Source organism: Mesoplodon mirus (assembly GCF_964341445.2).
Source record: "Mesoplodon mirus genome assembly, chromosome: 13".
NCBI lineage: Eukaryota > Metazoa > Chordata > Mammalia > Artiodactyla > Ziphiidae > Mesoplodon > Mesoplodon mirus.
This window is the reverse complement of record NC_138989.1, coordinates 5,529,406-5,541,870: the sequence shown is the minus strand read 5'-3', so window position 1 is coordinate 5,541,870 and position 12,465 is coordinate 5,529,406. Positions and strand designations below refer to the sequence as shown.

The 12,465-nt window shown below is 47.1% G+C and overlaps 2 protein-coding genes across 2 annotated transcripts; one reads left to right on the top strand and one right to left on the bottom strand.

The window, feature by feature from the left end:
* Positions 1-513: 513 nt before the first annotated feature.
* LOC309815162 (large ribosomal subunit protein uL11-like) lies at positions 514-2,186 on the top strand (the record flags this gene model as incomplete). Its single annotated transcript, XM_082641757.1, has 2 exons — positions 514-550; positions 1,710-2,186. The coding sequence occupies 2 exons, from the start codon at positions 514-516 to the stop codon at positions 2,165-2,167; spliced, it is 495 nt and encodes a 164-aa protein (XP_082497883.1). The 3' UTR covers positions 2,168-2,186.
* A 5,323-nt stretch (positions 2,187-7,509) lies between these two features.
* On the bottom strand, positions 7,510-10,151 carry UBC (ubiquitin C). Its single transcript, XM_082640477.1, has 2 exons — positions 10,001-10,151; positions 7,510-9,185 (listed from the first exon to the last, which is right to left on the bottom strand). Exon 2 carries the CDS (start codon positions 9,180-9,182, stop codon positions 7,566-7,568), a length of 1,617 nt encoding a protein of 538 aa, XP_082496603.1. The 5' UTR covers positions 9,183-9,185; positions 10,001-10,151; the 3' UTR covers positions 7,510-7,565.
* Between the last annotated feature and the right edge of the window lie 2,314 nt (positions 10,152-12,465).

Genomic DNA, 12,465 nt, shown 5'->3' with positions numbered 1-12,465 from the left:
AAATAAAAATCTATACAAATATATATTCTATAACATTAAAAAAAAAAGAGTCTGGAACTGGGACCAGACTGCCTGGTGCCTTCCCTGTACCTCTCTGTGCCTCAGTTTCTGCATCAATAAAATCTGGACGTTCACCGTGCCTTGGTCTCAGAGTCGTTAAGAAGTTTCGGACTGGGACTTCCCTGGCAGTCCAGTGGTTAAGACTCTGAGCTTCCAGTGCAAGGAGCACAGGTTCGATCCCTGGTCGGGGAACTAAGATCCCACATGCCAGGCAGAGCAGCCAAAAAAAATTAAAAAAAAAAAAAAGGACAACGAAGAAGTTTCGGATTGAAGTGAGTGCCATGCATGATGAGGAATGAATTATCAGTATGCTAACAGGTAGGGGAACTAACAGTAGACAAATATCCAACCAGTCAGAAAATTCCAGATACTGAGAAGCGGTATGAAGGACCTAGGAGTGGATCATGGGATGAGACTAGTTGAGAGCCAGTGGACTAGTTTAAAATGGTGGTCATGGAAGGGAGGTTGGAGTTGAGACCTGAGAGAGGAGGTGAGTCCTCTGATGGGAGGATCTAGGGGAGGGCATTCCAGGCAGAGCTGAGTGCAAAGGCTCTGAAGCAGGAAAAGCCTTGGGCTGTTCCTAAGCCGTAAAGAAAACCACACAGCTAAGGGAGAATGAATGGGAGCAGAACAGCAGCAATGAGGCCAAGAGATAGGACAGCTGGTCTTTGGGGATTTTTAAGCAGGGGAGGGCTTCTTGTTTCCAATAACTAACTGGGATGGCAAACCAGCAAGCAGGAAGACCTGGACATGAGGGCCGGAGGTCCATGTGCTGACACACTGTCACCTTCTGGGGGTCCCCTGGGCCTCATCCCCCTCCCCATGGCCTTCACACCCTCCTGATTGTTGTATTTGCCCAAAGAGAGAGTCAGAAATGAGGAATGAGGGACATAGGCTCAAGCCATCAGCTTTCTGGAAATCTGCACATCCCACACTACTTGGAGGAGGGTGGATCATCCAGGGCCCAAGTGGGAGCAGAGACCCGTTGGGGGGTTAACATGAAAGAAATGGGTGCCTCGGATCAGGGTGTTGGCCTGGAGGAAGAGCCACACAAGAGTCTGGCTATGTTTTAGAGGCTGAGTGGATGGGATTTGCTGATGAATTGGACCGGATGGATGAAAGAAAGAGAGGGTAAGGCTTTGGCTGGAACAGGAAGACACGGAGGAGATATTAGCTGAGACGGAAAGATGAAGGGACAGACAGGTGGAGTGCAAATTGGGAGACAATAAATGTGTTCTATTATCTGTATGTTTCAAAATGGCACACACATATGAGGAAACAATCAGACAAATCCAGAATGGGAGACATTAGTTAAATCGGCTGGCGTGGTTCTTCAGTCAGTGTCCTAGGAAATACAAAAGACACAGGGTTTTTCTAGATTAAGAGAAAGAGAGGGTGTGGGGAATTCCCTGGCAGTCTAGTGGTTAGGGCTCTGCCTCTCACTGCTGAGGTCCTGGGTTCAATCCCTGGTCAGGGAACTAAGATCCCACAGGCCACACTGAACAGCCAAAGAAAAAGAGAGACAGAGGAGGGGTGTTGTGTGAACGGAGAGAAGGTTAGCTCTCCCCTGGACTAGGATAGAAGAGGCCCTCAGGTCTGACAACACAGATATGGTTAAAGTACAGCCACCTACCCACGGTTTCTCAAAGTTGTGTGCCTGAGGTACACTGGTGGGGAATTCAGGGCCACATCTGCCCTGACCCCTGAGATCTGCCCCCTAGGTCTGTCTCCAAAAAAGGCTGGTGATGACATCGCCAAGGCAACCAGTGACTGGAAGCGTCTGAGGATGACAGTGAAACTGACCATTCAGAACCAACAGGCTCAGACTGAGGTGGTACGTTTTGCCTCTGCGCTGATCATCAAAGTCCTCAAGGAACGGCCAAGAGACAGAAAGCAGCAGAAAAACATTAAGTGGGAGTATCACTTTGACGGGATTGTCAACATTGCTCGACAGATGCAGCACCAGTCTTTGGTTAGAGAATTCTCTTGGAACCATCAGGAGACCCTGAGGACTGCCCAGTCTGTGAGGTGTTGTGCTGATGGCCACCACCATCACGACATGAAAGATGACATCAACAGTGGTGCCATGCAATGCCCAGTTAGTTAAAAACTAGAAAGGGAAGTGTTTCAATAAAGGAGCACGTAAATAAAGAATCATTTCACAACCAAACCAAAAAAAAGAGGGAGAAACATAAAGGAGATATAATAACCAATGCAAAGCATGAATCTTTACTGGATCCTGGATCAAAAAATAAATCAGCTCTACTGACATTCTTGGGATGATTTATTCCAAAAACTTTCAAAATTCTCTTTTGGCATGGAAACATTTGAAAAACAAATGTCTAATCTGTTTTCAATTTCTTTTTAAATGAAAGAAAAGAACAGGGCCATTTTAAGACCCATGTAGGCCCTAGACATTTTTACTTTGGATGCCACAGCCAAATATAAAGCATTTCATATTATATCTTGCATTAAAAAGTACCCCCATTAAATACAAGTCCCTATGTCAGCGTTGAAGTCTGGGCCAGTTTATGTGTTACCTTTTGAAGATTCTAAAATATTTAAATTCATTCTTGTAATCTTCATATATTGGATACAATGTATTTTTTACAGTCTCAAGCATTTCCGCTGGGGGGGGCCTTTGAAAACTCTAGTGAAGCCCATCAGGTTGGACTATGCCAGGGGAATGACCAATAGGGAGGAGGGGGCAGGGAGCTGTGACCCAGCATCTGTGTGGGCCAGTGTGGAGTCAGCATTTCCTTTAAAGCCCATATGACCGGTCTGTTCTGCATTGTGTGTGACCGCCTCTAGGAAGTCCACTTATCCGTTTCCCTTCCCTGGTATTTTTGGGGGTTTCTGAGGAATGCTTACACTTTCCACAAATCTGTGCTGATAGCCCCTTGCTGCTCAGCCAGCCTCCTGCCTCAGGAAATTCTGCCAGTGACCTCTGGCCATCCTATACACGCCTTCTCTGGGCCGCAATATAACCTCTCTGTGCTGTCCCAGGAACCCAGCTCTTTCCTTACTGTAGCCAAGGCTATAGACTTGTTTTTTTTTTTAAGTCAGACATAGGGGAAAGGTGGTATTTTAGAAAGAGGGAGCAGCTGGAGTGAAACAAGGAAGTAGAAAATGTCAGGGAGCATATGGGGAAAAAGAAAGTGGTCAGCAGATAAGAGAAGCAGGGAGAAGGGCATTTTGAGGGGTTAGATCTGATGACATACTGTAAGAAACAGAGAATCTACACTGAATAATAGCTACATTAGATGCTATGGAGTCATTCCAGCTGGAATGGAAAAGGAGATGGCTTGGGGCTTCCCTGGTGGCGCAGAGGTTAAGAATCCACCTGCCAATGCAATCGAACCAGGGATGGGTTCCATCACTGGTCCGGGAAGATCCCACATGCCGTGGAGCAACTAAGGCCGTGCAGCACAACTACTGAGCCTGCGCTCTAGAGCCCGCGAGCCACAACTACTGAAGCCCGTGCGCCTACAGCCTGTGCTCCACAACAAGAGAAGCCACCGCAATGAGAAGCCTGCTCCCTTCAGCGAAGAGTAGCCCCGCTCGCAGCAACTAGAGAAAAACCTGCATGCAGCAACGAAGACCCAACGCAGCCAAAAAATAAATTAAAAAAAAAATGGAGATGGCTTCAGGACCGGCAGAAACAGGATAAAGTAAAAGGCATTTGGGAGGACAGTAAATTAACTTTTTAGTAATGAGTAAACAACCCACTGTGAGAAATAGAAAAGTAAAAGCACAAATCGCCTAGTCAACCACACCGCTTGGGGGCGCTGCAGGCTTCATGACTAAACCAAAGTCTGTTCCAGTAGCTCCCTCTTCCGGCAGAGATATCACTGCACACAAAGGCTGACATCCTTGAGTTAAAAAGCGCTTGCCAGTCTCTAGACAGCATTACCTCTCTGAGGACCATACTTATAATAACTTGACGAGGACTTCGTTGTGCTTTCAGACAAAACATAAAAAGGAACACTAAACAAACATGAGCCACGCAGTTTTCTTCTGGTTTATTCAAGATTCACACAATCACTTCTATGTAAATGAATCCTTACATAGTATTAACTCACGTGTGAAACCAAACTTTGGGGTGCTTTAAGATCATTCAACGAAACTGAGCAAGTCTAGCATCTCTGTTCTTTAGCCTCAGAATCCCTTGATGATAGAAACGCTTCTCGTTCATCACTATATCGCTATTTTTCCTGTCATGCTTGTTATTTGTTGAGTGAAGGGTCCTGTAAATGTGCACTAGGGACTGTGTTGCTCTCGTGGTCTTTATTCTTGAGAAAACTACATGAAAGGTATTTTTCCTTTATAATGAAAGGATATTAGAACTCTGTCAAAACTATAAAAGACATAAAGTGAAAAAGCATGGTGCAGGACAGACTGCAAGCCAGTATGCTACCTTTTGCATAAAGGGGAATTAATAATTAGTAGTTGCTTGTACATGCATAGAGAAATCCTGAAAGAACGTACTAGAGGAGGTGGAGAACCAAGTAGCTGGGAGACAAAATTGAAAACTTTTCATTATATACTGTTTTAAACTTTTTATATGTCTGAAACACATGAATGTATTATCTACTCAAAAAAATAAAAGTAGGAAAATATGAGACAATAACAAATACAGTAATCATTATTTATAAAACTGTTTTAAGGCTGATTTTTAAAGTTATCCCCAAGAGGGGCTTCCCTGGTGGCGCAGTGGTTGAGAGTCCGCCTGCCAATGCAGGGGACACGGGTTCGTGCCCCGGTCTGGAAAGATCCCACATGCCACGGAGCGGCTGGGCCCGTGAGCCATGGCCACTGAGCCTGCGCGTCTGGAGCCTGTGCTCCGCAACGGGAGAGGCCACAACAGTGACAGGCCAGCGTACAGCAAAAAAAAAAAAAAAAAAAAAAAAAATTATCCCCAAGAACCTTATTAAATAGAAGTCTTGTATTTTTATGCTATCCTTTCAAAATATTAGTATATGACAGCTATGTGTATAAGGATGTACTTTACAGCAGGATTGTAACAGCAAAAACCTAGAATCAAGTGTTGGTGGACAGGTTAAATAAGTCACAGGTCATCTATACAATGAAATACTAGCTGGAGTATTAAAAAGAATGATGGAGATCTTGATATGCTGGCATGGAAAGAAGTCCATAATTACCTAGTTTAAAAAAAAAAGCTGAGAAACACTATGTTGTGAATGGTCCTATTTGTATTTATGTATACATCTATATGTATTTACTACATAGGAGGAAAGCCCAAAGGAATATCAAACTTTAAAATTAGTTATCACTGGGAAGGAATATGGTTAGTTAACTACTTAGGAGCTTAGGTGGGCTACCTTTGACTTTATAAAACACACTATGTATACATTGTAATTAGAAACAGTAAGAGGCAAATATACTCATTTTCCTGGGAGTAAGCTTATGTGGAACTTTCACTTCCTTTATGATTTTAATGTTTGTACTACATCGTATGCATATTTTAACATTTAATATATTTATAGTTTGTACCATCACTGATTTTAATGTAATTGTTTTTCAAATCCTTTCTAGTGTTTACACCTGTAATTAGCAATTCCTTTCACTAAACTTGACAGGAAGGAGCCAAGTGTTCCTCAGCGAGGTCTCCATTGAGCATCCCCACCCCTAGGACACCCACACAGCTTTATGCTCTAATGCCAAGATCCTTCTAACTGCATGTCGCACACATGGTCCCCCCCATGAACTGACCCAGCCCCACATTCTGAAGCATCACTAGCCACTGACCACCTCACGCTTGAAGACAAAGCACTCATCACCACACCGCCTTAGGAATCTTGCAAAACCCGTCCTGCAGAGCGGTCATTTTCAAGATGCTATTGAGCTTTTTTCCCCTATGCTATGACCACTTATTTTTAATAAAAAATAAAATTTCTTACACAAAAACTACTCACAGCGACTGGACGTGGTTACAGGTGCTGGTGGAGTTCCAGGGATTTTTGTAACGTTGCTTCTCGACCTGTATGTTCATTTGCATGGGTGATTCATGGAAATCCAGTGAACTATACATTTTCTAGTGTCAATAAAGTGAAAACCCACAATAAGTAACGGATTTGCCTAAGACAAACTTCTCAAATGACATTTCCTAGTTGTGATTCCCTAAAGCAAGGACTTAAGCCTGTTGACTTCAGCTATTTTAGAACTGGCTGTAATACAGAATTTCCTCTGCATCAGAAGTTACACATGCATCCCCTCAAAGTGGGAGAGGGAGAAGCTAGCGGGAGTGATGCTCTTTGGAGAGAACAATCCCTTATTTCGAGTCCTTCAAGTAAGGATCTGATTTCTGGGGTACCTACCAACCAGTGCCAGCTCCTCATATTAAACCAGCTTCCCTGCAACTTTCACCTTTGGCTCTAGTTATGACAAAGATACTTACCAGTAGCACCTGATTGGGTAAGTCACTACTATAAGACCGAGCGCCAACAGCTTCACCCACCAATCCAGCTATATACAAATCTTTCACCTAGTCACAGAAAATTAAGGAATCTTGACAACTTTACCTTAGCAAAAATTATGACAATAGCTTTAATTCTCTAACTACTAACTCCTAACTTTCTAGCATAACGCCTAATGAGACTTTAGTAAAAATTAAACTGCCACGTCCTAGAGAACATATGGACACCAAGAGGGGAAAGTAGCAGGGGGTGGTGGTGTGATGAATTTGGACATTGGGATTAACATATATACACTAATATGCATAAAATAGTAAGAACCTGTTGTATAAAAAATAAAATTCAAAAAAACATGGCCACATCCTTTTTAAAAAACACCACCTGGTCAAATGACTTTCTACGCAGCTCAACGTGAATTTAAAGAGCTATGTACTAAAACTGATTTTTCTGTAGGTTCCCTTCCACCACTCTGGCCCTCTAATAGCTCCTCCCTGCTGGTATTCCAGAAACTCTCCCACTCAGGGACCACACCCAAACTCAGTATTTTTAAAGTCAGTAGTTTACAAGTGAATCTACATCTAAGGATCCACGTGGAAAATTCTAACTGCAACCTCCAACTTGTCTGGGTTTTATTTATACTCACCCACGACAGTTCTATGTTAAGGCCACCTTTTATTGACATTGCTTACCTCCAGGTTACCACAGAATCAGCTGGTAGACCAAAACTTTGATCCCTCACACCCCACCCCTAGTTAAAAAGAATCTTCTGGAAACACTTAATAAAAATAAATAGGGCTTCCCTGGTGGCGCAGTGGTTGAGAGTCCGCCTGCCGATGCAGGGGATACGGGTTCGTGCCCCGGTCTGGGAGGATCCCATATGCCGCGGAGCGGCTGGGCCCATGAGCCATGGCCGCTGAGCCTGCGCGTCCGGAGCCTGTGCTCCGCAACGGGAGAGGCCACAACAGTGAGAGGCCCGCGTACCGCAAAAAATAAAATAAATAAATAAATCACACTATTTGAGAATGCCAACAACTTTATTGAAAGGAAAGTGCAACGAAACTTGTCAAAAGCTTAAAAGGGAGAACTTAAGACACCTCCCCTCAAGCGCAGGACCAGGTGCAGAGTGGACTCTTTCTGGATGTTGTAGTCAGACAGGGTGCGCCCATCTTCCAGCTGTTTCCCGGCAAAGATCAACCTCTGCTGGTCTGGGGGGATGCCCTCCTTGTCTTGGATCTTCGCCTTGACGTTCTCGATGGTGTCACTGGGCTCCACCTCCAGGGTGATGGTCTTACCCGTCAAGGTCTTCACGAAGATCTGCATCCCACCTCTGAGGCGGAGGACCAGGTGCAGAGTGGACTCTTTCTGGATGTTGTAGTCAGACAGGGTGCGCCCATCTTCCAGCTGTTTCCCGGCAAAGATCAACCTCTGCTGGTCTGGGGGGATGCCCTCCTTGTCTTGGATCTTCGCCTTGACGTTCTCGATGGTGTCACTGGGCTCCACCTCCAGGGTGATGGTCTTACCCGTCAAGGTCTTCACGAAGATCTGCATCCCACCTCTGAGGCGGAGGACCAGGTGCAGAGTGGACTCTTTCTGGATGTTGTAGTCAGACAGGGTGCGCCCATCTTCCAGCTGTTTCCCGGCAAAGATCAACCTCTGCTGGTCTGGGGGGATGCCCTCCTTGTCTTGGATCTTCGCCTTGACGTTCTCGATGGTGTCACTGGGCTCCACCTCTAAGGTGATGGTCTTACCCGTCAAGGTCTTCACGAAGATCTGCATCCCACCTCTGAGGCGGAGGACCAGGTGCAGAGTGGACTCTTTCTGGATGTTGTAGTCAGACAGGGTGCGCCCATCTTCCAGCTGTTTCCCGGCAAAGATCAACCTCTGCTGGTCTGGGGGGATGCCCTCCTTGTCTTGGATCTTCGCCTTGACGTTCTCGATGGTGTCACTGGGCTCCACCTCTAAGGTGATGGTCTTACCCGTCAAAGTCTTCACGAAGATCTGCATCCCACCTCTGAGGCGGAGGACCAGGTGCAGAGTGGACTCTTTCTGGATGTTGTAGTCAGACAGGGTGCGCCCATCTTCCAGCTGTTTCCCGGCAAAGATCAACCTCTGCTGGTCTGGGGGGATGCCCTCCTTGTCTTGGATCTTCGCCTTGACGTTCTCGATGGTGTCACTGGGCTCCACCTCCAGGGTGATGGTCTTACCCGTCAAGGTCTTCACGAAGATCTGCATCCCACCTCTGAGGCGGAGGACCAGGTGCAGAGTGGACTCTTTCTGGATGTTGTAGTCAGACAGGGTGCGCCCATCTTCCAGCTGTTTCCCGGCAAAGATCAACCTCTGCTGGTCAGGGGGGATGCCCTCCTTGTCTTGGATCTTCGCCTTGACGTTCTCGATGGTGTCACTGGGCTCCACCTCCAGGGTGATGGTCTTACCCGTCAAGGTCTTCACGAAGATCTGCATCCCACCTCTGAGGCGGAGGACCAGGTGCAGAGTGGACTCTTTCTGGATGTTGTAGTCAGACAGGGTGCGCCCATCTTCCAGCTGTTTCCCGGCAAAGATCAACCTCTGCTGGTCTGGGGGGATGCCCTCCTTGTCTTGGATCTTCGCCTTGACGTTCTCGATGGTGTCACTGGGCTCCACCTCCAAGGTGATGGTCTTACCCGTCAAGGTCTTCACGAAGATCTGCATTGTCTGTTGGAACAAAAAAATTAACAGAAAAACTAACCCCAGCGTTTAACAGGTAATTCAGAAGTCAACACAAACCTAATGCTACAAAATTATACGTCACAATATACTAACCAAATGACTAACTTGCCGCAACACTCAAAAGCTTGACAAATAAGGTCAAAACCAACGTTTCACGCACTTGAGAAAGAAAAGCAGGGAAACCTGACCCCAGTCAATTCGCGGGCCCCACTTATCCTCCCCCCTCACTGGCTGGCTGTCTCCTGCCAACACGGCAGCGACCACCCCAGGCCCAAACCCTGTGCCCCGAGACTAGAAAAACTCTCCCTCCACACATACCAGCAGGCGGCCCCACCCTCGATTATGAGCCCACAGAAGGGATGACGCCTCGTAACCGCGGTGGCGAGCGGGTCCCCTCCCCCATCGCGGGCGCAGGACGGCTCCGTGGCATCGGCAGTTAATGTCCCCTTACTGGGACGGGAAACCGAGTTCTCGCTCGAGTCCAACCGTGACCTAGTGTTCGATTCCCTCACACGCTGCCCAGCCCCGTTCCCCAAAAAGCTGGGCCCCGCCGCCACGGAGGCCTCACGGGCCTCCCCCGCCCCCCATCTTCTCTCTCCCACTTCATAGCCCGCTTCGGAGTCCGGCGTCTCCCACCGAGGACGGCGAACGGACGCCATTTTGCCGCGTTCCTCCCCTTCAGGACCAACCTGCTGCTAGCGGGCCCCGGGTGACTAAAGGCCTCGGCTGCCCCCCTCTGCCGCAGCAAGTCGACCCCCCGCGCCCCTCGCGGCCGCAAAACCCCCGGGCCCCCTCCTTACCAAAGTGGTGGTGACGGCAGCAAACGCAGAAAAACTGCAACTCACGTCCCAGTCTTCACGAAACCGCCTGCGCAGCGCCCCCAACGGCGCTCCCTTATATAGTTACAGGTAGCGCCGCTCCGATAGATCCTTCCGCAGAAACGCCGAGAAGGGACTACTTTTCGCAGCCCTCCTGCCCTCTGAAGAGAAACCCCAGACTCGACTAATTCCACTCATAAAATGCTCTCCTGTGAAGACTGGAGCTTTGGGGCCGAATCTGGCGCGGAGCCGGCCTCCGCCCCGAGAGGCGGGGCGGAGGGATCAGCGCGCTCGTTGAGTGCTGCGTCCGCGGACTTGCCCGGGGCTCGACTTGAGGGGAGGGAGAATGGGGAGCGGGCGGCCTGAAAACCCGGCGTGGAGTCGCCCAGACGTCCGGAGCGGGCTGTCTCCACCGCCCGGCCTCGATGCCCCCTCCCCCCGGCCCGGACGGGCCCCGCCGTTCGCGAGACCCGCCTTAGGCGGACAGGGGTCCGGCCGAGCGCCTCACACCGAGTCGGGGTCCCGCTCCCCCAGCGCACACCCCGCCCTGCCCCTCCCCCCCGCGAATAAAGAGGGGTGTTTATTGTGAGTCGCATTTACATAACGGTAGTGTTTCTGTTGCCCTGAACTTCCCCCTCATCCTCAGCCCGTCGCTAGGCCTCTCTGGGAGTCCAGCCCCCCAACTTGTGGCGGCCGCGCCCATTCTCCACCGGGCGGGCACCGCGACAAGACGAATGACTCGACAAATCCCAGGGCCGCGGCCTCAAGCCCGCCTCAGGCGGGTCGTCAGGAGCCTCAGGAATTCCTCAGAACACAGGAGTGAAAACTAAGTTTCCAAGGGAGACACGCCTATTGGCAGGTCTACATGGAATTTTGAAAAGAAAAGCAGAAATTCCGCACAGCTGTGTAAAACTCTTTGAGCTGGACTTGAAAGCTGACAGAACTTTCCAGATTGCTCTTCAGCTTTCCTGGTTTGTGCTTGATTATCAACAGGGAGGCGTTGGAATTTGAATTCTGTTGACATTTCGTTGAGCTCAGAAATCAGAAATCAAACCTATTTAAGCCGAGATTTTAAGAAGATACTTACTGAATCTAAGTTCGGTTTATTCCTGGGGAAAAAAATTAATATCCCAAATATAAAATTTAATTCTCTAGGCAAATTCCCTTTGGGTAAAACAAGAGAAAAAGATTGTCAGTTAGATCTTTTTCCTTTTTTTATGACAATCTATTTTATGATCTCTACGTCCTTTCTCCAGCAGATTTTTAAAGTATTTTGAAATACATGAACATGATGCCAACAGATTTTTTTGAAGTTTACAGTGGAAAATCTTCCTCATGCCTTCAATTCCCCAGCCACCGTTCTTTCTGGACTCTTCTAGAAATATTCCCTATTTGTACAAATGAGGGGAGGGTGTTTTTAATTTTTACCCTTAAAGCCTTCAAAAATATATATATAGAGAGAAAGGGGCAACTGACTAAAAAATGTTCTGCCATTAGGAAAAGACTACATTCCTGCTTGAAATTATGAACATTATATTATTTAAACATTATACTTAAAACGTGAATCAGAACAAAACTGCTATATATTTTCTTTGGTAACCCGTGCATGTATTTATGAAAAAAGTCTGAGCAATTTTCAAAATAGACTTTAACCTCTATCATTTTTAACATTTTTCAGAATGAAGTTATTACTGGGAAATTAGAATGAATAATAAAAATAAAATGTCATTTTTCAGGTTAGCAGGAGACCCCAGTTGACAGGGACAGCGGAAAGAGACAAAGTTGGTGATTAAATATTATCGTTAATCCCACTAGGGGGTTGTAAGTAGAGAAAAAAGTATGTAAGTTAAGTGGTCTTTCACTCAAGAAAGCAGGTTTACTTAACCACAAAACCAGCAGGCTTGCTTAGCAAAAAACCCATGCAACAGAAGCATGAGACATGCCCCAAAACAAACAACGGTGGAAGGAGACCCATATCCTGCCCAGTGAGCTCAGTAACTTAATGATTCCTAGGACATGCTCCTCTGGGCATACTAAAAACAAACCTATAAGGAAAGGGTGACATTATACTGAAACCTGAGATGATTGACCATTTTTAATATATGTTACCACCTTTTTGCTCATTTCCACTGTGACATGACAGTCTTGACTTGACTATGGAGCGACAAGAAAACTCCCCTGCCTGACATGGAGGAGGAACTGGTGATGGAAGCTTAACATCTACTCAAGAATGAGGAAGAAGGTGGTCTTTTCCCCCTCCCCATTTTTTGTTGGATTCTAAAACTGTAGCCCACTAAGTTCTCGGGGTGCAGCCCCCTCTCGCCCACCCACTTGGAAGCCTCACAAGCGTCCTATTCTAATAAATCACTCCTTATCTATCACTTTGCCTCTCGCTGAATTCTTTCTGAGCTGAGACGTAAAGAACTGGAGCTCCTCGGAGCCTCCCA